At 31.9% G+C, this 27,559-nt stretch overlaps 2 protein-coding genes and 2 long non-coding RNA genes across 5 annotated transcripts; all 4 read left to right on the top strand.

The window, feature by feature from the left end:
- Positions 1–4,917: 4,917 nt before the first annotated feature.
- Positions 4,918–5,625, top strand: LOC110909494 (cysteine-rich receptor-like protein kinase 6). Its single transcript, XM_022154418.2, has 2 exons — positions 4,918–5,125; positions 5,203–5,625. The coding sequence occupies exons 1-2, from the start codon at positions 4,928–4,930 to the stop codon at positions 5,557–5,559; spliced, it is 555 nt and encodes a 184-aa protein (XP_022010110.2). The 5' UTR covers positions 4,918–4,927; the 3' UTR covers positions 5,560–5,625.
- Positions 5,626–17,975: 12,350 nt separating this feature from the next.
- On the top strand, positions 17,976–19,880 carry LOC118487390. 2 transcript variants are annotated; one of them, XR_004881731.1, is made up of 2 exons: positions 17,976–18,324; positions 19,224–19,880. It is a non-coding gene; the product is annotated as an uncharacterized LOC118487390 (long non-coding RNA). The 2 variants fall into 2 exon arrangements; XR_004881730.1 differs by having other exon boundaries at positions 17,977–18,324; positions 19,352–19,880.
- A 3,736-nt stretch (positions 19,881–23,616) lies between these two features.
- On the top strand, positions 23,617–26,195 carry LOC118487423. Its single transcript, XM_035984258.1, has 3 exons — positions 23,617–23,630; positions 24,361–24,424; positions 25,788–26,195. The coding sequence occupies exons 1-3, from the start codon at positions 23,617–23,619 to the stop codon at positions 26,193–26,195; spliced, it is 486 nt and encodes a 161-aa protein (XP_035840151.1).
- A 359-nt stretch (positions 26,196–26,554) lies between these two features.
- On the top strand, positions 26,555–26,996 carry LOC118487391. Its single transcript, XR_004881732.1, has 2 exons — positions 26,555–26,608; positions 26,766–26,996. It is a non-coding gene; the product is annotated as an uncharacterized LOC118487391 (long non-coding RNA).
- The last annotated feature ends 563 nt before the right edge of the window (positions 26,997–27,559 follow it).

Here is a 27,559-nt window from a genome sequence, read left to right as displayed (position 1 = left end):
TTGGAGAAGTGTTGATAACAATAATATTAATAATATATTTATAACAAGATAAAGTTAGTTATAATAAATACATATATAATTAACTTTTATTAATATGATTAAATTCAAATTAATTGTAACACTAGATGTGTTGTAATGCCATTTGTGTGTTATTTCGAAAGTATGGACATCGACTCGATAGATTAAATACAAAATTAAGTAATCAGTTATTTAGTTTATAATTATTTTATTATTAACAATATTAAAAAAAAGAATACCATCATTTGTAGTATCTAATTATCTATCATGCCTTATATAAAAAATCTATTGTCTCATGATGAATTGTTATGACCACTTTAAATCTCTACATAACAATTTAGTGGCCCATTGTTTATTGTTTGATGTGAGGGTTTTTTCCATTCAAAAGTTTTGTGGCCCATTATTTATTGTTTGACAAGGGTTTTTTCATTTCAAAAGTTTAGAGATCAATGTGAGAGAGAGTGAAAAGGGTTTTCTTCTCCACACCACCTTCTCTTTCTCTCTCTACTTCAACCAACTGTGGCTACTTCTCCCCTACGGTCTCTACCGTGCCACTCTCTTCACCGCCGCAACACCACCTCCATTACAGATCTAGCCTTTTTATCTCACATACTTACCCATCAACACCAACCACCGCAACAAATACCTCCACCGTCGTCGTCATCTCAAACCTCTAGTGTTGTTGCTAATCTCAAAAAACAAAACTTAGTATCGCCGGAGAGGTGCAACCGCCTATCTCTTCTCTCTCATTTGTTTTGCTGATATATGATCGTTATTACGCTTTGATGATTATTATTGTTCATGATTAATGCTGAGAGTTTGTTGGCGTTTCTTTCTTTTTTCCTATTTAAGTTTATTATTATTATTTTTTGTATGTAAATGTCAGTTTAAAGTTGGAAAATATGTTAATACGATTCTTAGATTTGATCTACGGGTTGTACACCATTGTGACCATATTTAAGTATCAAAATCGTTTGATCTACGGGTTTTCTGGTTCATCAATGAGATGAACGACTCTGCTTATTTTTTTTTCTAGTTGATGATCATCTTTAATTAGGGAGTAATTATGTTTCCTTACTCATTGTTGTTAGGTTTATATCTTTAAGGTTTCTACATCTTATTATATTAACCGTTAGCAACCATGCCTTGTGTTTTTACATGAAGAATCTTATCGGTGATATGCCAAATTACTAGTATTTGTGAGTCCAAGGTTTATGTGATGAAAGAATATGAATAATTTTGTTGCTTTTGATCATATTGAGGTTATGACTACTTATAAATAGTTGCTGTTGAATTTTTAACTAAATACATCTTAATAGTTGTCTGTTGTTACATTATATATATATACTAGGTTATAACCCCGTGTATTACACGGGTTGAATAAATATAACTTTATAAAAAAGTTACATCCTTAAAAACGTGTATTGCATGTGTTGAATAAACACGTGTATTACACGAGTTGATTAAATATAATATAATTGGCTAACACATATGGTCGTCAAGATATGTTTTTTAAAAAAAAATGAACTTTGATGTATTATAACATTTTTACTTTGTTTTTTATTTATTTATTTATTATTAGGTTTGAACCTTATGTGATACACAAGTTAACATTTTACTTTATTTTTTATTTATTTATTAATATGTTAGAAACTTAAGTATTACGCATGGTTAAATCGATGAAATTTTAACTTAAATAGTTATTAATAAGCGAAAAAGTAAAAGAAAACGTTTAAAGAAAAAAATGTTATTTTTTTTTAATTTTCATGTACGATGTTATAGTTTTACTTTCATATTTGATTAGGTTAGTATAGTAGTAGCAGAGGAATTAACAACAAATATTTTTTTTTTGCTCCTTTTGAACTACATGTGATTGATTGGAATTTGGAAATAATTCTTAATTGAGTCTGGTTCGTCATCAGGTTCATTACCCGTCGGTTATTAGATAGTAAATAAAGATAAAGATTATAAACTTTTATATAAACAATTAAAACTATCTTTATCTTTATAAATAATAAAAACGTTAATATATAGTTTTTAATTTTATTAATTAATATATGGTTATCAGTTATCCTTATTATTATCATCAAAATCTTTTAATTTTAGTAATTAATATTTGGTTATCACTTATCTTTATCTTTATCATCAAAATTTGTTCTACAAATTTTATTTGAGACCACCTCATAAAGCGACATGTGTCCGCAATTATACATGAGAGATATAAAGTGTATTATCAATCCTAACCATTTGTTGATAAAGTATATTGTAGATTTTCGAAACCAGAATATTACATTCAAGGATTTTTCCTCTAATGCAAGAACACACCCAAACACCCATGGGCCCATGTCATACTCGTTCTAAGGCTATAGGGCGTGGTCATGACTCTCATGGTCTCCATGACCCTCCACATCAGCGTCACGTCACTAACTTTTATTCCATCATTCAAAACCACTACCCTAAGGGTGTGGTCATGACCCACACCACTATTCTCTTATTTTATTTTATTTTTGTGAAAAAAGAAAAGGAAATATTGAAAAAGGAAAGGAGGCCCATGGTTGTTATGGTTTAATCCATGCCAACCATGGTGAATGAGGCAAGGGGATGATGTGATGTAGCAATTCGATAATAGTCCTACATAACGATTGATGAACAAACCATGCCCCTCACATCCTTTAGCTAATGTAGCCACAAAAACACCCATTACCAAAAAGTGGCCAAGTTTGTCTCTCAACAAACTAATATTGACTTTGGTTGACTACGATGCTTATTAAATTCTTTTTTAAACATTTATTCAAACAAATATTTTTGTTATTTTTTAGTATTTGTCATACTAATTTTCTTGATTTTTCTTCAAATTTTGCTACGATTATAATTTAATTAAAGTTTAGCTATGTTTCAGATATTTATAGTTTCCGACTTTGCTATGTGTTTTACTAAACTATTTTTGTAATTTTCTAAAAATAACAACTAATCAACTTTACAATAGATTTTTTAATTTAACTTTTAATTATTTTTCTCGATCCTATTAAGTTTTTAATTAAATTAATTTAGTTATTTTTTTAAATATTTATTTTCTATCGATTTATATGAACCTTATTAAAAAAATTAAATATTTATTTTCTCAAATTTTCTATAATTTTAATTCAATTATTATCTATTATATTTGAAAAGGTAGGAAATTACAAATGTAGACATCTTCAATGAATGACACGTGTCCAAAATCAGGTTTCTTTTATTATATAGTATAGATGAGTGTTCTAATACTTATGTGATTATTGAATCGATGAACTTGCTGCTTTAAATAATAAAACTTTATATTTTAATATCGTTAATTTTATTTATTATGAATATTTTTTTATGATAAATTGAATTCCTACGCATTTCCTACTAATGATTAAAATAAAAACGAATTTCGTAGGAATTCCGTCAGAAATTGCCAACGCATACTGATTCCTACGAATTTCCGACTAATGCTTAAATTGAAAATGAATTCCGTGGGAAATCCGTCGGAACGTTCCGACACTTTTCCTACGCAAACCAATTTGTCGCTTTTTTGTAGCTTTTTTTATCACAAAACTAAGACCCTTTCTTGTTCGTCGGAATATCGTAGGAAAGGTGTCGCCATTTTCGTTCGTAGGAAATACGTAGGAAATTTTGGTAGGAATAATAGCAGTTTTCTAGTAGTGAGAGCTTGACAATATACTGTACCGCTTAACAGGTACAAACAACGGGTTCGGGTATTACAGTTCAACTTTTAGAAAGGGTGAGGTTGTCGCTCTTTGCCTGGAGATTTAGAGCTGGAACCCTGCAGGAAATGTGTAGACGATGCTACACGACGGTTAATACAAGTTTGTCCCGATCAGTATGAGGCTGCAGGATGGTACGGTACTTGTTTCTTATACTTCTCTGGTATAACAAAGGCGATAGATAGCCAAATATACTGGTATAATGGCTTCCGCTATTATGATAATGCAAGTAGCTTTGAGGAGTGGAACAAAACGGTGTGGGATTTGCTCGATAAACTACAACTAGAGACTTCAGGAGGTGGGCCACTCCGGAAGTATGCTTCTGGCAACTCAACCGCATCAGGATCGATAACAGGCTTTAGCGACGAAATCAGCAATAGCGGAGACATGCTTTAGCGACGAAATTAGCAAATGTTTATAAGACGGTCTTAAAAAATATTTGTTTTTATTAATATTTGAAATGTTTTGATATTAAAAGACGGTGTTCATCAAGTTTAAGCCGGTGTTAAAATTGAACACCGTCTAATAAGACTTGATTTTAAACCGGTGTACATTAAGACGGTGTTGAAAACACCGTCTTGTAGTAGTGATGCAGTGTCTTCCTGTTTTATCGGCTCAGCAATGCAATGATTTCTTGGATGATTGCTTGTTCAAAGCAAGCGAACTTTATAAACCGGTACCTAAAAGGAGGCAAGTAACAATTTACAAAACCAGTTGTATTATGCGGTACCATAATCAACCATTTTTCAATGCGACTTGGTTTCCTAATCCAACATCTTCAGGTGAGCTTTTTTTAGTAAAATGCGTCCTCAAAGATTCATTGATTATATTTGCTAGATAGATTGTTAATGTGTGTTTGCAGGAAGAGGTAGAACTATTCTAGTGTTAGTCATTGTTGGTGTAGTAATGTTAGCCATTATTGCGGGGATCATCGCCTACTTTTGGTTTAGACGATATCAGAAACGGAAGAGAATTATAAGAGGTCACCTTTCCTTTTTGTCTCCAAATATGAAACGAATACGAAAATTATCATTTGTAAGATGAATTCTCACCGGGACAAAAAATGGTTGACTATATACATATATGTATATAATCAAATCTTGAATTATACAAAAACTTAATTTTAAACTATACATATGTATAGTCACTTTTAAACCATACATATGTGTATTTTCCTAATTCAAGATTTGATGACTCTTTATTGCAACAGCGGATATATGGCACCCGAATATGCAATGCATGGACGATTCTCCACGAAATCAGATGTTTTTGGTTTTGGGATGGTGCTGCTAGAAATAGTTTGCGGACAAAAGAATAATCATTTCCGCTACAAGAATCAACTCGAAGACTTCCTCTTAACGGTAAGTAAGATATTGACCTCTTAGTATAAACCTTAAGAGTTTATTAGCCTCTAATAATATATATTTACTTATTAAAGGCATCGCGTTTATGGAGAGCAAATAAAGGAGAGGAACTAATTGATGGTCGCCTAGCCCTAAATATTCCGATTGGCAAAGTTATTAGATGGATCCATATCGCCTTATTATGTGTCGAAGGAATGCCTGGAAACCGCCCATCCGTGTCCACAGTTGTTTCAATGCTTAGCGATCAAGGGTCCGGGAGTCTTCCTGAACCAATAAACCCACCAATGGTGCCCCGTAGAGATGAACGTCATACTGAACCAACTATGACAATGGATAACGTGGGTGAAATATTTACCGGCCTGTATCAACCAAGATACACTCAAACTTGTGCAAAATTCAAGAAGAAGATATATGAATGGAATCGTGAATAGTGTAAACGAACAAACTGATTATCCCTGGTTGTTATATTGAATTGATTTTGCATCATATATAACTAGTTCTGTACCCGTCCGGTGGACGGGCATTTTAAGGACATCATGAAATAAATAATTTTTTTATTTGAAATGTAAACTAAAACATTAATTGTTCTAAAAAGAGCCCATTTATGTGGAATATTTCAACAACATCTTAATATTACATATGTTATTATTATTATTTTTTTAATGGTAAAAATTATATAATCACTACTTTTAAATTACATCAAATTTACTCTATCCCCATAATGTATAATTAATAATAATAATAATAATAATAATAATAATAATAATACAAGTATTAAAGATAAAGTTAGTTATAATAAATACATATATAATTAACTTTTATTAATATGATTAAATTCAAATTAATTGTAACACTAGATGTGTTGTAATGCCATTTATGTGTTATTTCGAAAGTATGGACATCGACTCAATAGATTAAATACAAAATTAAGTAATCAGTTATTTAGTTTATAATTATTTTATTATTGTTGTAAAACAACAGCCTACTAGTGACTAGTATATGTACATAATCAAAGGAACACATAGAGAAAGATAGAATAAAGAACTATTATTCATTGAGATGTCCATCATTTACAAATGTCAATATATATAGGCACTATGACATTAATACATACATAAATGATATGGGAGTTGGTAATGTGGATGGTCACTAATAAATAATATATTCATAACACTCCCCCTTGACTATCCACATATGATAAAAGCAAGGGGTACATTATCCTTTTAATATGCTTGGATATGATGCCTCGTTAAAAACCTTGCTAGGAAAACCTAGTGGGACAAAACCTCAGCTAAGGGAAAAAGAGTGCAGCGCGTATTGTCTCCCCATGATACTTCTGGATCAGGTATGTTATGTTGCCTCATTAAAAACCTTACTAAGAAAACTCATTGGGATAAAACTTAGTTAAGGGAAAAAGAGTGCAACTTGAATAAATCTCCCCCTCATTATAATATGTATCCTTTAAGTAAAGTGTGTCCATCATCCCCGAAATTTGCTCAAAACTTTTGTAGAATGATTTGTCGTTTGATGCCTTGAAGTGCAATCCTTTATGTTGAGTAATGTTGTAAAATCTTCTTGTGAGACTTCTAGTTCTTCCTCTTGCGAACAAATATCATAAGATCCAAGACTATTTTTGTTACATTCTTTATATCTACAAGACTAACAAAACTAGCTTTCATGGGTTAGTAAAATATAGACACGTATCATTTTTACCTTTAGGGTATCGACATATCTGCTTTACCATTCAAATGTCTCCTCATTGGACATGTGCTATATCATGTTGATAAATTCAAATAAAAAATATATATTATCATGCATAGCACGAAAGTTAAGTTAATGTACAATTGCACTTTAGCCATGGTACTTTTGAAATGAGAATCTCTACTTTGGTATGAGATGATAATAATCATTTCTTATAAAAAGTGTCTGAACAACCTTTAACATACTATAAGGTTGAGCTCTCTACATACTAAAATGTCCCACCAACATCTTCTAGATGTAGTTTGATAGATGAATAAAGTATGATTACAAATATATTCGAACTGCAAGTCGAGTAATAATTAGACTGTGCTAGGGTCATTAAAAAAATTCTCATTCTAAAAGCTCGCCAGTTTCTCTTGATGATGCTCAGGCATCATCACTGTAAATTGCGATTATAGTGAACTTTTAAGAAAAAAAACATTTGATAAAGATGGATAATATTATCAAACTTATATTGCTCTTTATCAGAATATATCATGAGTTGTACAACACTCAACTTGACTATTTTAGTTCATACTATCTTTAACTTTATAAAGATACATTCTTGGGAACTTGAAATCAATGTTTCAGGCATTGGCAATCATATACATACTTCTTTCAACTTGGAAAAACAATGTATGTGCATTCACTCTTTAGGAGTTCTATTAAAACTTGTCGTCTACTTGAAGGAAATGTTTGGTACATATTCCTCCTCATTGATTTCTATATCATATGCAGGGATCTCTTGAATATTTAATCCATATTGTACCATGCTTATTCATTCTACATTAAGGTGCCATAATAACCAGGCACAAGTTTCCTATGTATAGTTATTGGTGCACAAGAATTACATCATTAAGATGTTTCAACTAACCTTATAAGCACTTAAATGCTTTAGGATACTCATGGGGAGTTCCAATTATATTCAATTCAATAATATATACAACATGTATATGTATTCAGATCTGAATTTATATAATAATCATAATATTCTCGAGAACTTATTTTATATGACTTAGTATCAAGTGATACATAACTTTCGTGAGACGCATGTCAATTCTCTATTATATATTACCAGACTAATAAGATATTGGGAAGTCAATGCATCCACCACTGGAGAATACGTTTTCTCATAATAAATCATAGGTATTTGTGAAAATTCTTGTGCCACCAATTTCGACTTATATCACTTAATTTGATTTTCACATGATTCGCGTAAAAGACACTTTTGTATCCAGCATATTTTACAACTTCAGTTGTATGGACTGTTGGTCCAGAATTCATTAGAGAACTAAACTCTGCCTTATTTGCGTCTTTCTATTTTGGCCAATCATTTTTTTTAATATTCATTCATAGGCAGATCTTAAATCTTGATCCTCATCATTTAATCATTTTAAGCGCTACAATATATACAAAAGTATAACGACGTCGATTTTTATTCCGATTCCATACATATCTTAGACATGATACAACTTGGCGATATCTCTTTATTTTCAGGTACCTGAGGTTCTTCTTGAACCATCATGTCTATTGTCCCTTCAGGGGATCTTATTGCTATAACCTCGACTTGACCATCTTAATTACTTGCTCCAATTTTTGAGGAATTTTATTGTTGGAATCAACTAGTCTACCACGTTATAGGCGTGCATTAGACTCATTATAAAAATATGTGGTTGTCCTCTTGGGACACAAAGATAACTGGAGCATAAGCAGTTGATTACGTGACTTACTTAGTCACTCACTCTATTTAGGTCAGTGAACTTGTCTGGTAATTTGTTCTTTAATATTGGTGAATGAATTATACTTTAAACTTCTAATTCATAGTTTATAGTCTGAGGATCAAGATGACATAATAATTCATTTCACTTTTCACTTTCCAACTGCTTGTTATCTCCCCCTAATGTTGGGAACATTCATTCACTAAAGTGAAAACCAGTGAGCCATAAACAAATTTCTTACTAATGGCTTTAAGTATTTAATCATAGACGATTATTTATACCCAACATATTCTCAAACTTTTTAGAAGTCCCATCTTTGTGGGTGTGGTGGATGAGTTTCAATATATGTCGCACAACCAAAATATTTGATTAAACATCTTTGGTTTCTGACCAAAAAACCAATTGTATGGGGAGAACTATAACATATTGGCTTGATGTGAATTGATGGTACTATATATAAAATTACATGTACCAAAATAAACTTTTGCTCCTCTCATGATCATTGGCTTTGTAAACAATAGTAATCTGGATTAATATGCTTCCTATCACATTAGCTAAGGCATAATCACACAAGCTTCAGGTTGTGGATTTGATAACCATTTAGACGATGCATCGATTTAAAACACTAAATGGTATCATGTTCGAGATATCCTTTAATCGCTTCCAGAATATTTAGGTATACACACCCTCGTTTATTTTGCAAATATATAATTTCCCTTGAGAGCAAACATTACATGCTAATTATTATCTTGAAGAATCTTCTAGTTCTTCATTATGTTTCACATCATCATTGACTCGGTGTGGTCTAACCGGTCATGCCAACTAATTAAATAATTATGATCCATAAACTTCTGGTTTATGATCATATGTGTATTACTTGCTCGTATGTAATACAAAACATATGATACGAGAGAATATATTATAACTTCAAAGTTAAAACCATCACGTTATGCAATTACTCCTTAGTTTGCCACTTTTGGTGGTCCATCTCATTATTAAAATAGCCATCATTACAATTCTTATAGTCAATCTCATCATTACAAATGACTCAATTAGGTCCATCACTACATTTACAATGATTAATATATAATCACGTTCACTTTTGGGAATGGAGTAGAACCAAAACAAGCTTCATAGTTTTTCATTATTTACTCTGTCACATGAGTATAAAAGCATTTCATTTTTTCATGACTCTTATAATGATATTGCTACTTTAGGAGCATATGTCTCAAGTGTGACAAATGAAAAGAATTTAATCAATTTTTCCTTGTAAATAATGTTCTATTTGCTTACCATCAATTGAGAAGTAGTTGAGTCATATAAGATTTATCAATCTTATATCTTACGACCTTTATAACGATCATTGTATAGTCATCACATTATTAACATGGTTGATCTCATTACAAGAGCATTATAACAATTTCCTCAATTACCATGATTATGAACTTTACACCACTTATTATATCATCACATTCAGTTCAAGAAATGGATTATAACAAAACAACTATCATGGTGACATCGTTATAATTTTCTTAGTTGTTATATACATGATCGTGACCTTACATTGGTCATTCTATCATCACATTCACTTCATGAATGGATTAGAATCACACAACTTTTATGATAGGATAATTAACCACAACTTTGTAAATAAATGATTGCATACAGAAGATATATAAATACTGAAATGATAATATACACAAAACTAAATTATGCAATACATAATGTATTAACATGTCACTATATAAGATAAGTTATCATAAGAGCTCCATGAAAGAGATATTCTTTTCATCAATAATAAGTAAACACAACGACTAGTATATCCAAACATATATATGTTTCATTTTGAAACTTAAACAAATGTCGCTTTCAAGTTCTCAACATTTAATAATTTATTTACAAATATTTATTTGTCATATAGCTAGTTTATAGGCAACTAAAATATGTTTAGAAAACAGTGACTTATATAGTTGTGTAGTAAACCATAAATCAAAACTACTTCAGGCCAAATAAAAACTAAACAAGATAACTAAACTACGATTCCTTTTATATTATTTGACAACTTTTAGTCGCTTTTTCCTTTACCTTTTTTTTCTTACTCAATTAACACTGTTTCAAAAATTTAAAGTTCCCCTATTTTATTCGTAAACAAATTTCAAAACTACTAACCATGTATCTTGATCATGCTAACTTATTCAATTAAATCACTCAAATGAATACACTTATATACGATAAAGACAATGATAGCAATAACAATAACTATATGGTTCGTATAAGTATGATTAAAAAAAACCGCCACCATTTAAAACATTATCTTGCGAACAAATTTGTCTATAGGTAACAGTGCATCACGAATAAACTATCTAATATTGTATGAATTCACCTATCACGGTATAAGTGTATACCTAGCCAAAAGTATACCTTGTATAATATTGTTACTCTAATTTGAAAAATAACCAAAAATCTTCATCAAGTCCTCATGGTGTTTAATAGGAAAACTTGTCAATTCAATTTCAATAAGCAATCAAAATAATCATATATATAGAAAAATATACTGCAAAGACTGTGCATCTAGTCAACACCATCTTACAAATGCATACTACTATTGTATTGTGAAGACAAATGTATTTTATTAACTCTAAAACACGTAGACAATAAATCTTTTAATCACCAAATGTATTAGGTTTATCAACATAACAAGATTCATAATACTTTTACTAAATAATATATTTACTTTAGTAAAATACTACCGGTTAGTCATCTATATACACGAAACTACACATAAACTAAATCTGAATGCATCATACATTCTATTATGATCCATATAAAACTACTTTAACGGATGTAAAAAAAACTAACACTAAAGGAATATGTTATTAACAAATAAACAAGTATATCCTAGCAATGTTCGCAAATAATAAATAAACCTTCACTTTGACAAACTCTTAGGAATATCAACATCCTCCACATATGATAGTATTCACAATATACATACCATAATACATATCATATCTACACAGTAATACAGAATTTATTAATAATAAGCATACTTGTTGGATATCAGTTAAATAATTGTGCATTTAATTATAATTACAAATATATATCAACACATGTTGTAGTATATACAATTGATAATTCATAATAATTTCTAACCAAACCGTTTCATGTACTTGTTCTAAAACTCATTGATTTATTCAAAAACATTAAATTTGTTAATAAATAACCTTATTAATATATTTTAAGAAGTGGATCAATTAACTTTTTTGTTTCCTTACTACTACCATAACCCATTAGAAAATACATCATATATAGAGCTATAGTTTAAAACTATTATAAATAAATTAATATAAAATATTGGTGGGGAATAGATCTTCCCAGTATTGCAGGTCAAAAGAATGTAACATTTTATATGAAGGTTACCTTTCCAACCAGTGATACCTTATGAATCCGGCCAAAAGCAGATCTGTAGGAGAGCTTGACATTCGAAGCAATTTAACCCGGAGTTATAAGTTCTTCCATTGCATGGCAGTTGTCGTCCAAAGTAGAGCAATGAAGGTTCCAAAAAAAAAATGGACGATGGTTCCAGAAAAAACAGGGTTTGAGAGAAAAGTTCGTTCATGCTGATAACGTGTTGTAAAACAACAGCCTACTAGCGACTAGTATATGTACATAATCAAAGGAACACATAGAGAAAGATAGAATAAAGAACTATTATTCATTGAGAGGTCCATCATTTACAAATGTCAATATATATAGGCACTATGACATTAATACATACATAAATGATATGAGAGTTGGTAATGTGGATGGTCACTAATAAATAATATATTCATAACAATTATTAACAATATTAAAAAAAGAATACCATCATTTGTAGTATCTAATTATCTATCATGCCTTATATAAAAAATCTATTGTCTCATGATGAATTGTTATGACCACTTTAAATCTCTACATAACAATTCAGTGGCCCATTGTTTGTTGTTTGATCTCAGGGTTTTTTTCCATTCAAAAGTTTTGTGGCCCATTATTTATTGTTTGACAAGGGTTTTTTCATTTCAAAAGTTTAGAGATCAATGTGAGAGAGAGTGAAAAGGGTTTTCTTCTCCACACCACCTTCTCTTTCTCTCTCTACTTCAACCAACTGTGGCTACTTCTCACCTACCGTCTCTACCGTGCCACTCTCCTCACCGCCGCAACACCACCTCCATTACAGATCTAGCCTTTTTATCTCACATACTTACCCATCAACACCAACCACCGCAACAAATACCTCCACCGTCGTCGTCATCTCAAACCTCTAGTGTTGTTGCTAATCTTAAAAAACAAAACTTAGTACCGCCGGAGAGGTGCAACCGCCTATCTCTTCTCTCTCATTTGTTTTGCTGATATATGATCGTTCTTACGCTTTGATGATTATTATTGTTCATGATTAATGCTGAGAGTTTGTTGGCGTTTCTTTCTTTTTTCCTATTTAAGTTTATTATTATTATTTTTTGTATGTAAATGTCAGTTTAAAGTTTGAAAATATGTTAATACGATTCTTAGATTTGATCTACGGGTTGTACACCTTTGTGACCATATTTAAGTATCAAAATCGTTTGATCTACGGGTTTTCTGGTTCATCAATGAGATGAACGACTCTGCTTATTTTTTTTTTCTAGTTGATGATCATCTTTAGTTAGGGAGTAATTATGTTTCCTTACTCATTGTTGTTAGGTTTATATCTTTAAGGTTTCTACATCTTATTATATTAACCGTTAGCAACCATACCTTGTGTTTTTACATGAAGAATCTTATCGGTGATATGCCAAATTACTAGTATTTGTGAGTCCAAGGTTTGTGTGACGAAAGAATATGAATAATTTTGTTGCTTTTGATCATATTGAGGTTATGACTACTTATAAATAGTTGCTGTTGAATTTTTAACTAAATACATCTTAATATAATAGTTGTCTGTTGTTACATTATATATATATATATATATATATATATATATATATATATAGGGAGCCGCTAAAATAGAAACCACCTCCAGTTGTAAGAACCGCGAGAACCACTTTCAACCAATCAGATTATGCCAACTAAAGGGGTGTTTTGGTCTTTTACCCCAAATGTCTAATCTCTCACCATCTCTCTTCATTAATACCACCATAAATATCTCTGTCCTTTTTTTAATTGTCTCTCTCTTCACTTTTTCAAATGTAGAGCTTCTGCATAACCCACCACTTCATCTTCTTCACTTCTTCCCCACTCTACATATCATCCATTCCCTCAAAATTGACTACCCATTTACTACCCAACAGCCCATTTCTCTACTCTTTGTCCGATAACGGCAACCAGGAGCTAGCAACTGGTGCCGGCCACATACCCGCCACCGTTGTGGCCTCGTTTTCCAGCGACAATCACACACCCGACACCCCCTTCATCTCATGTCTCCGGTACACGCACACCACACCCACACCCTGGTTTTTCCGGCAACGAGACGAAGCGAGAGAGATCGAGACGGATGACCAGAGAGAGAGAGACGCATGGGAGAGGAAATGGTGGACCGTCGACGGCGCCGCCGCTCACGGCGGCAGCGGTTGTGGGTTCTACGATGAGCTAGGTGGTGATGTTGATGACAAGGTGAGGTGGAAGATGACTGTGGTTCGGGTTTTCTCCGTCGAATGGTGGTTTCAGGTGGCAGCCAGCGGCGTCAGTGGTCGTGGTTCAGTTCGTATCGATTTGATTCAGGTCCGGGTAAGATGTTCGCAGATTGTTTTATGTTCTTAGTGAAATCCCTTTTATAACTCTTTAAAGAAAATCAAAACCCCAGTTGTTAATTTGGATTTTGAATTACTGTACGAACATGAACCACAGTCATCTTCGCAGTAAAATCCCTTTTATAACTCTTAAAAGGAAACAATGGTGTGTGTGTGTTTATCTTTTTTTTTTGGGATTTTGATTACATGTTCTAGAAAACAGAGGCTTATATTATTGTGTTTGAATTGAATCCGGTCAAGAAAATAGGGTAGTGACACAGAGGCTTATATTATTGTGTTTGAATTGAATCCGGGTCAGAACTTGGTTCAAGTTGGATTTGTTACGCATATCAGGTTCGGGTTAAATCCGGTCAAGAAAATAGGGTAGTGACACAGTTCGGTAGCGGCTCGGGTTTCAGCTCGACGCGGTGCAACTCGGGTCAGTTTTCGGGGTTTGGTTTGGGTCGAAAGCAGTCAACGGACCCGGTTCGGGTCAACAGCAGTAAAACAAGTCAGAGACGGTCAACTGAGGACCGGTAAAGTTTAAACGTAGCGATAGAAATTTTATATATTTGTTACGTTGGGCATTTTGATAGAAATTTTATACACTAAACAAGTCAGAGACGGTCAACGGACCCGATACTTTAGTGACTTGTTACGTTGGGCATTTTGATAGAAATTTTATATATTTGTGTTTATATTGTTAAAAATTATTGAATTTTGAAAAGATAACGAAAACTTGAGTTGTCGGCTTATTCCAAAAACAGAGGAAACTCTGTCTGTTTCCGTAAAAACGTAAAACGTAAATAGTTTAACATAAATTGTAAAATGTAAAAAGTTTAGCGTAAAACGTAAAATGTAAAAAGTTTAACGTAAAACGGAAAAAGTTTAACGTAAAACGTAAAAAGTTTAACGTTAAACGTAAAAAGTTTAACGTAAAACGTAAAGAGTTTAACGTAAAACGTAAAAAATTTTACGTAGAAAGTTTAACGTAAAACGTAAAAAGTTTAAAAAGTTTAACGTAAAACGTAAAACGTAAACTTTTAGGTAAAAAATATTTAACGTAAAACGTAAAACTTTTTCTACGTAAATTGTAAGACGTAAAAAACCGTGTGATAAAACAGAGAGTAAACAAGGGGCGTAAAAACGGGGCATAAAAGGTTTACGCAACAGTAAAACGTAAAACTTTTTCGTAAAAACCCGAATTCCAAAAAAGTAAAAAGTTTTACGTAAAACGTAAAAAAGTTTTACGTAAAACGTTAAAAGGTTTACGCAACAGTAAAAAGTTTTACGTAAAACGTTAATCTGAGCCGAACCCCGTTTTTTTTCGAGATACACTTTGTTTTGATGTTGTTGGTTTTTTATTCCCCCCCCCCCATAGTCGATGATGATAACAATATATCCGAGACACCTCCAGAGTTTGCGATTTCTGGGTGCATTCGTTACAAGACATAAAACGTTAAAAGCTTTACGCAACAGTAAAAAGTTTTACGTAAAACGTAAAAAGTGTTACGCAAAACGTAAAAACGTAAAAAGTGTTTCGTAAAATGTAAAACGTAAAAAGTAAAACATAAAACGTAAAAAGTTTACGTAAAACGTAAAACGTAAACTATAAAACATAAAAAACCGACGCGTAAAACGTAAAAACGTTAAAAATGTTGAGGTAAAAAACCGGCACGTAAATCGTAAAAAAAGTTAACGTAAAAAACCGGCGCGTAAAACGTAACAAAACCGGCGCGTTAAAACGTAAACTTTTTTATCGTAAAACGTAAACTTTCGGACGTAAAACGTTAAAAAAGGCGCGTTAAAACGTAAAAAATTTAACGTAAAACGTAAAAAAATGGCGCGTTAAAACGTAAAAAAATTAACGTAAAAACGGCGATTTTCTGTTGCGTTCGGTTTTGCGTAAAAACATTTTTGTAAAAAAAAAAATAAACCGTAAACTAGTTAACGTAAACCGTAAACTTTTTATCGTAAAACGTAAAAACGTGAAGCGTAAAAAGTGTTACGTAAATTTTTTCGTAAGTTTTACGTAAAACGTAAAAAGTTTTTCGTAAGTTTCACGTAAACTTTTTCGTAAGTTTTTCGTAGGTTTTACGTAAACTTTTTCGTAAGTTTTTACGTAAAACGTAAAAAGTTTAACGTAAAACATGAACATTTTAACGTAAAACGTAAAAACTTTTACGTAAAACGTAAAAAGTTTAAATTTTTAACGTAAAACGTAAAAAGTTTTTCGTAAAACGTAAAAAGTTTTACGTAAAACGTAAAAAGTTTTACGTAAAACGTAAAAAGTTTAAATTTTTAACGCAAAACGTAAAAAGTGTACAAAAAGGGCGCGTTAAAAAAGTGAAAAAATCGGCGCGTTTAAAACGGCGTGTAAAAAAAAGACGCATTAAAAAACGTGGAGAAACGGCGCGTTTTAAAAAAACGACGCTTGAAAAAACGGCGCGTAAAAACGCGTAAAAAATGGCGCGTTAAAAAACTTCGGAAAAACGTCGCGTTAAAAAACTTTAAAAAAACGGCGCATTAAAAAACTTCGGAAAAACGGCGCGTTAAAACGGCGTGTAAAAAATTTGTCGCGTTAAAAAACGTGGAAAAAAACGGCGCGTAAAAAACGTGTAAAAAACCGCGCATTAAAAAAACGGCGAATGAGAAAAACGACGACTTAAAAAACGGCGCGTAAAAAACGGCGTCAAAAAACGGCGCGTTAAAAAAACGCCGATTGAGAAAAACGACGCCTTTAAAAAATGGCGCGTTAAGACGGCGTGTGAAAAACGGCGCGTCAAAAACGGCGTTAAAAAACGGCGCGTTAAAAACGCCGATTGAGAACGGCGCGTTAAAAAACGGCGCGTTAAATACGGCGCGTTAGAAACGGCATGTTAAAAAAACGCCGATTGAGAAAAACGGCGCGTGAAAAACAGCGCGTGAAAAACGGCGCGTAAAAAACGGTGTAAAAACGGCGCGTGAAAAACGGCGCGTAAAAAACGGCGCGTAAAACGGCGCGTTACGCGTGAAAAAACAGCGCGTAAAAAAAACGGCGCGTTAAAAAACGGCGCGTAAAAAAAACGTAAAAAGTTTGACGTAAAACTTAAATTGTAAAAAGTATAAAAATCTTTTAAAAAAATCTGAATTTAAAAATGTTTTTAATAAAGAAATTATGTTTAAATAATAAAAGTAATAAAAAGTAATTAATGAATAGGATAAAAAGGTAATTTAAAATTAATATATATAAAAAGACAAAATAGAGTTATTTTACTTAAATACCCTTTTGTATTATAATATTAAAGACATAATAAGACAAAAAGCTTTTAATATTAATATTAACTACTTTTAATCACATCCATCCATCTAGTTGATCTAAGGGCCATAAAGTGGTTCTCATGGTTTTTACAACTAGAGGTGGTTTTCATTTTAGCGATCCCCTATATATATATATATATATATATATATATATATATAGGTATATATATATATATATATATATATAGGGAGCCGCTAGAATAAAAACCACCCCCAGTTGTAAGAACCGCGAGAACCACTTTCAACCAATCAAATTATGCCAACATAAAGGTTATTTTGGTCATTTACACCAAATATCAAATCTCTTCTCTCTCTCTCCATTTATTGCCATCAGAGAATTTAAATTCTCTTACTTTTCTCTCTCTTCAAAATATAACCCTTCACCTTCACCTTCACCTTGACAATTCTCTGTTTTCCATTTCATTAATTTAGAGAAACTTCAGACCTCAAACCCTAACCCCAAACAAACCAGCCGCACCTTCCTTCTCTCTCGCAACTCCGGTCGACGGAGCAACTCCGGTCGGCTGCTAGCGGCAATTTAAGTCCGGCAACCCCTTTTTCTTCTCTCCCCTTCTCGTTTTCAGTCCGACAACACACAAGAAGGAGCCGACGTTGGTTTCTGGCTCGGCTGTTGATGATGATGACGGCGATTTTGATGGTGATGGTGGTTCCGGTGACGACTCCAGCAGCCAAGGTAACTGGGTGAATCTTTCACACCCTCTTTTCTTCTCTTTTTTTTTATCCGGCTCGATCGACGAATTTTCCGACACATTTTGTATTTATATGAATTATGGTTTGTGTTGTAGAATTGTTGTTGGATCTATGAATTAGTGGTCTGCTTACACGCTATCTTATAAGTATGTGGTGGAATCTGATACAAAATTAGGATTAAAAATATTGGCCTTGTATAATTAATTGGTTAGGAGATTAACAGTGAAAGGAAAAAGTGACTTTGAAAGGGATAGAGAGAGACAATTATATCTTTCCATACAAAGTATTGGTTTAAGCTATTAGGGGTGTTCATAAACCACTAAAACCGACTGGACCGGCCAAACAGAAGAAAGTCGACTGCTTTTGCCTGTTTGAAGTATGCGCATTTCGGTTTAGCGGTTGGACGGTTTGGGACTCGAAACAAGCCGTTTAACATTTATTTTTTAATTTTAGAAATATAAAGTTATGTGTGGGTGCATATGTGTATACACATATATTCTATACTCTTGAACAATCCTTTTTAAATAAAAAAAAATATGTTCTAAGATTTTTTTTTCTAAAACCAAAATAGAACCGTATCGTGAAAACCGGTTGGTTCTGTTGAGCCAACCAACCTTGCCAATTTGGTTTGTGTTTTTCCAAAACCATAGTTAACGGTTCAGCCAAAAGTTTTCGTCAAAACATGCTAAGCCGGACCGTGAATATCCCTTAAGCTATAGTTATTGACTTATTTCTATTACAGAGGAAGTATGCATGGATTTATGGGCATTGTTAATTTTTTTTTTCAAAAGGTGTAAATGGTTGGTAGTCAGTTTTGTTTTGTGATTTCTGTTGATATGATCTCCCACATTGTGACATAAATCTGCTATGTTTTTGGGTTAGTGATTTTAATTAGGGTGAGTTGTCGTTCGTTGACGCTAGCGACACGGTTTCTACTTATCCATATACAAGATGCCTGATTATTTATTCTTCACTAAGAGCTTCCCTCTCTTTTTTGACTGATGTGCTAGTTTTCTACTTCAATACTGAGATCAATCTTGGCTTGAATGAATTTTGGAGTTGAAATGAGCAGGTTCAAAGTGATCTAATTATGACGACGAGATTGATGATGATGCGAGGATGGTGTCGACGGCAAAAAACTGCCCCAGCCGGCGGTGGTGGGGCTGGCCGGCGGCGGCAGTAGCTGTGGTGGTGTTACTGTTCAAGTTTTGGCTTCGAGTCTCGGTTTAAGATGCGGGTTCGAGTCAAGAATGCAAACTCGCTTCAGATTCAGTTTCGGTTCAGATTTGGTTCGGGTTTCGCGGCACGGTCGGTCCAGGTCAACTCAGTTCAATCAACGAAATTAAACACGAGACTTGGTAAACTCGGTCAACGAAATTAAACACTAGACTCGGTTATGCATTGTGGATTTGCTTGTTTTCAGCAAACTAGTTTTTTGAAATTTGAAAGGGTTTATATTTGCTTTAGAATTGATCCTGGATGCCCAACCATTTGTGTTTTTGATATTGCGGGTTTGAGAATTGATCCTGTCTTCCGTTGTTTTCTGTGAATTGACGTTAGTTAGAAGAAAAGGTTCCGTAAAAATTTTAACGTAAAATGTAAAACGTAAAGTTTTTAACGTAAAACGTAAAAAGTTTAACGTAAAGCGTAAAACGTAAGAAGTTTAACGTAAAACTTAAAAACGTAAAACATGAAAAGTTTAACGTGAAACGTAAAAAGTTTAACGTGAAAAGTTTTACGTGAAACGTAAAAAGTTTTACGTGAAACGTAAAACGTAAAAAGTTTACGTAAAACGTAAACCGTAAACTTTTTTATCGTAAAACGTAAACTTTTTGACGTAAACCGTAAACTTGTTAACGTAAACCGTAAACTTTTTATCGTAAAACGCAAAAACGTGAAGCGTAAAAAGTGTTACGTAAATTTTTTCGTAAGTTTTACGTAAAACGTAAAAAGTTTTTCGTAAGTTTTACGTAAACTTTTTTGTAAATTTTTTTCGTAAATTTTTTCGTAAGTTTTACGTAAACTTTTTCGTAAGTTTTTCGTAAAACGTAAAAAGTTTTAAGTAAAACGTAAAAAGTTTTACGTAAAACGTAAAAAGTTTTACGTAAAACGTGAAAAGTTTTACGTAAAACGTAAACTTTTTCGTAAGTTTTTCGTAAAACGTAAAAAGTTTTTCGTAAAACGTAAAAAGTTTTACGTAAAACGTAAAAAGTTTAACGTAAAAAGTTTAAATTTTTAACGCAAAACGTAAAAAGTTTAAATTTTTAACGCAAAACGTAAAAAGTGTACAAAAAGGGGCGCGTTAAAAAAAGTGAAAAAAACGGCGCGTTTTAAAAAAACGAAGCTTGAAAAAACGGCGCGTAAAAATGCGTAAAAAAACGGCGCGTTAAAAAACTTCGGAAAAACGGCGTGCTAAAAAACTTCAAAAAAACGGCGCATTAAAAAACTTCGGAAAAACGGCGCGTTAAACCGGCGTGTAAAAAGCATGTAAAAAATTTGGCGCGTTAAAAAACGTGGAAAACGGCGCGTTTAAAAAAACGACGCTTAAAAAAAACGGCGCTTTAAAAAATTTCGGAAAAACGGCGCGTAAAAAACGTGTAAAAAACCGCGCGTTAAAAAAACGCCGATTGAGAAAAACGACGACTTAAAAAAACGGCGCGTTAAAACGGCGCATAAAAAACGGCGCGTTAAAAAAACGCCGATTGAGAAAAACGACGCCTTTAAAAAACGGCACGTTAAAACGGCGCTTAAAAACGGCGCGTGAAAAACAGCGCGTGAAAAACGGTGCGTAAAAAACGGCGCGTTAAAAAACGGCGCATTAAAAAACGGCGTTAAAAAACGGCGCGTTAAAAAATCGGTGCGTTAAAAACGGCGCGTTAAAAAACAGCGTTAAAAAAACGGCGCGTTAAAAACGCCGATTGATAACGGTGCGTTAAAAAACGGCGCGTTAAAAAACGGCGCGTTAAAAACGGCGCGTTAGAAACGGCGTGTTAAAAAACGCCGATTGAGAAAAACGACGCCTTCAAAAAACGGCGCGTAAAAAACGGCGTTAAAAACGGCGCGTTACGCTTGAAAAACGGCGCGTAAAAAAACGGCGCGTTAAAAAACGACGTTAAAAACGGCGCATCAAAAAAACGTAAAAAGTTTAACGTAAAACTTGTAAAAAGTATAATAATCTTTTAAAAAAATCTGAATTTAAAAATGTTTTTAATAAAGAAATTATGTTTAAAAAATAAAAGTAATTAATGAATAGGACAAAAAATGTAATTTAAAATTAATATATATAAAAAGACAAAATAGAATTATTTTACTTAAATACCCTTTTAGATTATAATATTAAAGACATAATAAGACAAAAAGCTTTTAATATTAATATTAACTACTTTTAATCACATCCATCCATCTAGTTGATCTAAGGGCCATAAAGTGGTTCTCATGGTTTTTACAACTAGAGGTGGTTTTCATTTTAGCGATCCCCTATATATATATATATATATATATATATATATGAGTGTTCTAATACTTATGTGATTATTGAATCGATGAACTTGCTGCTTTTGATCATCACTGTATAGTTAGTAAGATTGATTTTTTTTTTCAGGTGCATAAATTTGTCTTTAGCGGGCTGGATAATGTGACGGATTGGAGTTGGGCTTCTAAATGGATTGAGCTATTGCAATTCCCTGGACTCTTATGACAGAGTATGTGTTTTAACTGTTATGCATTTGTGTCTACTTTGATGTTTGTTTTTTATTGTTTAAAAATTAAAGCTATTAATCTTTAATAATAACGGTTAAATTGTTTTCCTTAGATTTCAAACATTTTATTTTGTTATATTACATGTTATTAACCGTTGATTTGTTATATACTATATAAAGTTATTTCTTGTACATATAATTGTTTAATTATTTATTGCATATCGCTGCAACATTTAAGTATATACCTCTTTTTATATTAAAAAATAAGATCTCTACGTAAATTAGTATTTATAACTTGTTTTTAAAAATATTAGGTTTCCAAATAAAATGGTTCATGTTACTTTTATATGTTAAAAATATAATTTCCACATCAAGTGGAAATTTAGTTTGGTTTTACTGGTTTAAAGTTTGTATACAACTTTTTTTTTACTGAGTGATGAAACAATTTTATAGTTTCAAAATACTTATAATTTTTTTTATACTTTTACAAATAAATATAATATGTCAATTCAAATAAATTTTAAGAAACTAAAAAAGTATACATATTAATAATTAATATAATTTGTTAAATTGTTAGATATTTAAACAATCATTTAATTTATATTAAGTTGACATTAACATATACATACCGTTTATACATATAATTTATATTTAGGGTTTTTTTACATTAACAAAACATATGTATAAATTTGTATCTTTTTTATAGTATTATAATATAAGATCTCTACATAAGTTTTTTGTTGATTTCTATTTTACAATTTACAATTCATTATAGTTTAAATAATATAATGTTTGTATCCACCCTTATTTCTTGATAACTCACGAAAATAGCTTATTTCATTAAGTTTATCTAATTTTTATAAACATGATTAAATAAGTAATAAGATACTTAAGACGTCGAAGAACATAAGACTTCAAAACAATTCCAAAAAGGTTTTAGAGTTAATTGCCAAAATCGCCCCTGAGGTTTGAGCACATTTGTCATTTTCGTCCAAAATGAAGGTTTTGTACCATTTTGCCCCCAACGTTTTCAACTTCTTGCCATTTTCATCCAAATACCTAACCAAGTTAATTTATACCATATTATGGGTATTTTTGAACCTAACCAAGTTATTTTATACCTTATTATGAGGTATTTTTGGAATTTATTAACTAAAAGGGGTAATTTGTAAATTTATCAACTTTATTATATATCGTCCCTTATAACTCACCAACCTCATTAAACCCATTTCATCACAGAGGAGATATAACTCACCTACCTCATTAATCTTCGACAAAGTCAGAACGTGAATTTTGAAAGATGATAGGATTGTAGTTTGAGTTCTGGTAAATTGCTTGAAATGTGGTGATTTGTTAAAACCTTAATATCATAATCTTCAAAAATAATAAAATATCTTCATGATTTTGAATTTGAGATGAGATTTGGTAACTGATGTAAAAAATCTTCACGATTTTGAATTATTAAAATAATGAATTTGAGAAGAGATTGGGTAACTGATGTAAATATCTTCATGATTTTGAATTATTAAAATATCTTCATGATTTTGAATTATTATATACCATTCCTCTGTGATGAAATGGGTTTAATGAGGTAGGTGAGTTATAAGGGATGATATAGAATAAAGTTGATAAATTTACAAATTACCCATTTTAGTTAATAAATTTCTAAAATACCTCATAATAAGGTATAAAATAACTTGGTTAGGTTCAAAAATACCCATAATATGGTATAAATTAACTTGGTTAGGTATTTGGATGAAAATGGCAAAAAGTTGAAAACGTTGGGGGCAAAATGGTACAAAACCTTCATTTTGGATGAAAATGGCAAATGTGCTCAAACCTCAGGGGCGATTTTGGCAATTAACTCAAGGTTTTACAAATAACAATAAAAGATAAACAATCAACGAATAAGAATAAAGAAGGCATAGTACCTTGTAAGAGAATATGCTTAGGAAAAGATATGCTGAGATATCTTCAAATCAGTGTAATGCATGAGGGTATTTAAAACAACATAGAACACATTAAAAGCGTGTTAGTACCTTGTATGAACTTAGAAGACGAATGTAAAGATTCTAGTATGCCACACATGATAAACAATAAATCAATATTACCTTCAAAGGCTGAAATGATGCTCTCATAACGTTGTGCTCTATTACCCATTTGTGTTTGTAGAAAATTGTTTAGGAATAAACTATAGCCCATGCTGCTTATAAATACATTATAGTAACTGCTGTCCAGCAATCTCCACGTACCAACCCCAATCTAGTACCCCACGTTCTGCAGTTACAAATGTTTTTTTTAAAATTGTTTTCTTTTTTCAGGTTTGAATGTTTCATGAAACCGTGGAAGACTACTAAAACTGCTATTTTGGCAGTTTTTCAAGAGGTATTTTATTTTAGTTTTTACTAAGAAACTAACTTCTTATACTTAAGTTTTAACTTTTTCTAACATGTCTTAAACTCCAGGATTCAATTTAGTGTTATCTATATATATTCTAAAGTTTAGTTATATGTTCTATTTTAAAACCAAAATTTATGGTTGTTTTAAATGAGGTCATTTACATATATCCCCCTCCTAAGATCATTTATTACATATCTACCCAACCCATAAAATCAATTACATATTTCCCCCTTTTAAACCATACATATTACATATTTACCCATGTTATTAAAATCACTCCTATTGAATTACTATTTTACCCTTAATGAACTTATTAAATGATTATTACATTTTTCCCCTTTCTAATACCATTACTTACATATTTTATGATTTAATGTGTAATATAATTGTTTACAAATAAGATATTAACCTAATGATATGAATTCATTTTTTTTAAAAGCCCTGCCTATTTTTTTATAAGCTTCTGCCTCTGTTATGTGAAAATTGAAAGTTTTGCTTATATATAATACGTCATAGCTCTTAAGCATTATTTTTTTTAAAGAAAACAGTCATGCAACCATGGTTTAAAAATTTATTTTTGCTGTAAAACAGTTTTTTCAATATTATTTTGAATGTTTAAAACATGACAATTAGATTTCTGAAATAGCATTACACAAAAAAATGGAAATTTAGCTCCTGCTTCAAAACAATTAAAATGTTGATGATCGAACTAAGATTTAGGCTAAAGAAAAATTGATTACGACTTAAAAAAAACAAACGTATATTGTATAACAATATTTTTTTTATATAAGATATTTTAGATAATCAATATTTTAACGTAAATTGTTAGTGTAGTTAACTAAAATTTAAATGTATAATGGGTCGGTTGTAAAAAATATGTAAACTTAAACTTAACCAGTAACTAGATATGTAAAAAGGTCACTTGTTTTATAAAATGGGTATGACCGTTTTTTTTTTCAAAGAAATATTTTAAAGATTTTATCACAACATATAGAGTATTGACTAGATTGATTTTGAAGTTAAGAGATAAGAAATTAAGAAAAAGGGTAATTTCATAAAGAAAGGGGGAAATATGTAATTGATTTTAAAGATTGGATAAATATGTAATAAGGGCTTTTAATAAGGGGATATATGTAAAAATTCCTTTTAAATGCACCAGCCTATAAGAATCCTATTAATTTCATTTAATTTACTTAATAATCACAAGTTACATTACTTTAATCATTTGGGTCAAAAACAATTCCAGTTTAATAATCACAAGTTATATTACTTTAATCATTTGTGTCAAAAATAATTCCACAAAAATAATTCCACAAACCCTAGATCATCTGATAATAACAATAAGAAGAAAGCTCCGGCCGCACACAAATCTCCGGTATTCGACTGCGATTGCTTCGATTATTACACGAACTACTGGTTTCGGTGGGACACGTCTATTAACCGAGAGCTAATTCATCAAGTAATTGAAGCTATTGAAGAAAACTTTACCAGTAGTGAACAGGTTAACTGTCGCGGCCGTAAACCTAACCAGAAGAAAGAGAAGGCGAGTCATCGCAGGTTCGCCGGAAAAGCTTTAAATCCTCCGCCAGAGGTTTCGGTTTCGCCTCCGTACGACATCTCATTAGTTGAAGAATGTGCAAAGGAAGAACATGAGGTAGTGGAGGAGTCGCCGGAGACGGATGCAACGGCGAGAAGAGGACTTCCGGAAGTGAAAGGGTTGTTTAACTGGCGTTTGTGGGGACTTTGGAGTCCGTGATACTCATCCTTCGCCTCTCAATATATGCTCTCCAATCCATAATTAACTTCTCCCTAATTGAAGATCTTCATCGGTTAGGCACACAACTCTCAGACATATATCTTCGATTGATCTCCTGCACAGGCTCGCCATCAGGCTCTCCATTAGTCGGCAACTCAATTGGAATCATAATTAACTTCTACCCAATTGAATATCTTCATAGATTTGGCACACAATTCTCAGACATATATCTTCGATTGATCTCCTGCACAGGCTCTCCATCAGTCGGCAACTTCAGTTGGAATCAAAATGGGTCATTTACTTGCTCCTTTAATTACACATCATCCTCCGACTCTCCAGCAACCTTTAAGTGCAATACATATATTTCTAAGATGAAGATAATGTATGGTAATGAAGATTTGGAGCAGCAAGAGGTAAAAACAGCCCGAATTTTTCCTTTTATAAATTCGATTCGTGAGTGTTAGTGTGTGTGTTTATATTGATTAGGGTTTCATCAAATGCAATGTGAGGGTTTCCAATCGGTGTTTACACAAATAATATTGAACCCAATTTTTATGTATGTGTATGCAGTGTGTAGTATGGGGTCTTGCTTACCTCATTCAAGGAATAACAATGAAAGACAGGGGTCATTGATTTCGAAAAACTCCGCCTCTTTGTTCGCCTTCTTCCTGATTTTAAGTTACAGTGAGTCAATTTCCTTTTTCTGATTCTAATCGATTAAGAACTATACGTGATTAACCAACGAATTGTGGTAGATTTTATGTTTCTATTGCAGTATTTGGATTGAATTGACTGTTGCAATTTAATGATCGTCAGTTATAGTTCGTTTTTTGAATATAGAGAAACACTGACTTATTTAAGGTGCTTGATTTGGGTGAATAGTAGCAATATAAACTGCTATTGTAATTTGGTGTGATATTCAATTCAGTATCAGCAACCTAATCAAATTGTGTGCCCTAAACATAGAGTAAATGTGTTCACCAGCAAGGTAATAATATGTACTAATTTTCAATTATCATTGACTTCTAATAAGGAAATATAGCTATTAGGTTATGTCAAGGTAAGCATAGTTTAAAAAGAATATGTTGCAGAATAAAGTTAATACAACATTTTAGTAATAAATAATTAGCTGATAGTCAATAATAATTTTAGTATGCTAATGTTGTTAGAGTTAATAATAAGGACTATCAATTGTTATTTAACAATTTTAGTAGAACTGGTGCAACATTTTTGGTTAATAGAGCTGTTAGTGACTCGGTTATTTATTACTAACTGCTTAATAGCCCATTAGCATACTAACTCTTGATTCAAAGTAATCTCCGAACAATTGATAGTCACTAACCGAGTCACTACCGTTGTTAAGG

Source organism: Helianthus annuus, chromosome 15 (genome assembly GCF_002127325.2).
Source record: "Helianthus annuus cultivar XRQ/B chromosome 15, HanXRQr2.0-SUNRISE, whole genome shotgun sequence".
Lineage (NCBI taxonomy): Eukaryota > Viridiplantae > Streptophyta > Magnoliopsida > Asterales > Asteraceae > Helianthus > Helianthus annuus.
This window is presented reverse-complemented; position numbering and strand designations above follow the sequence as displayed.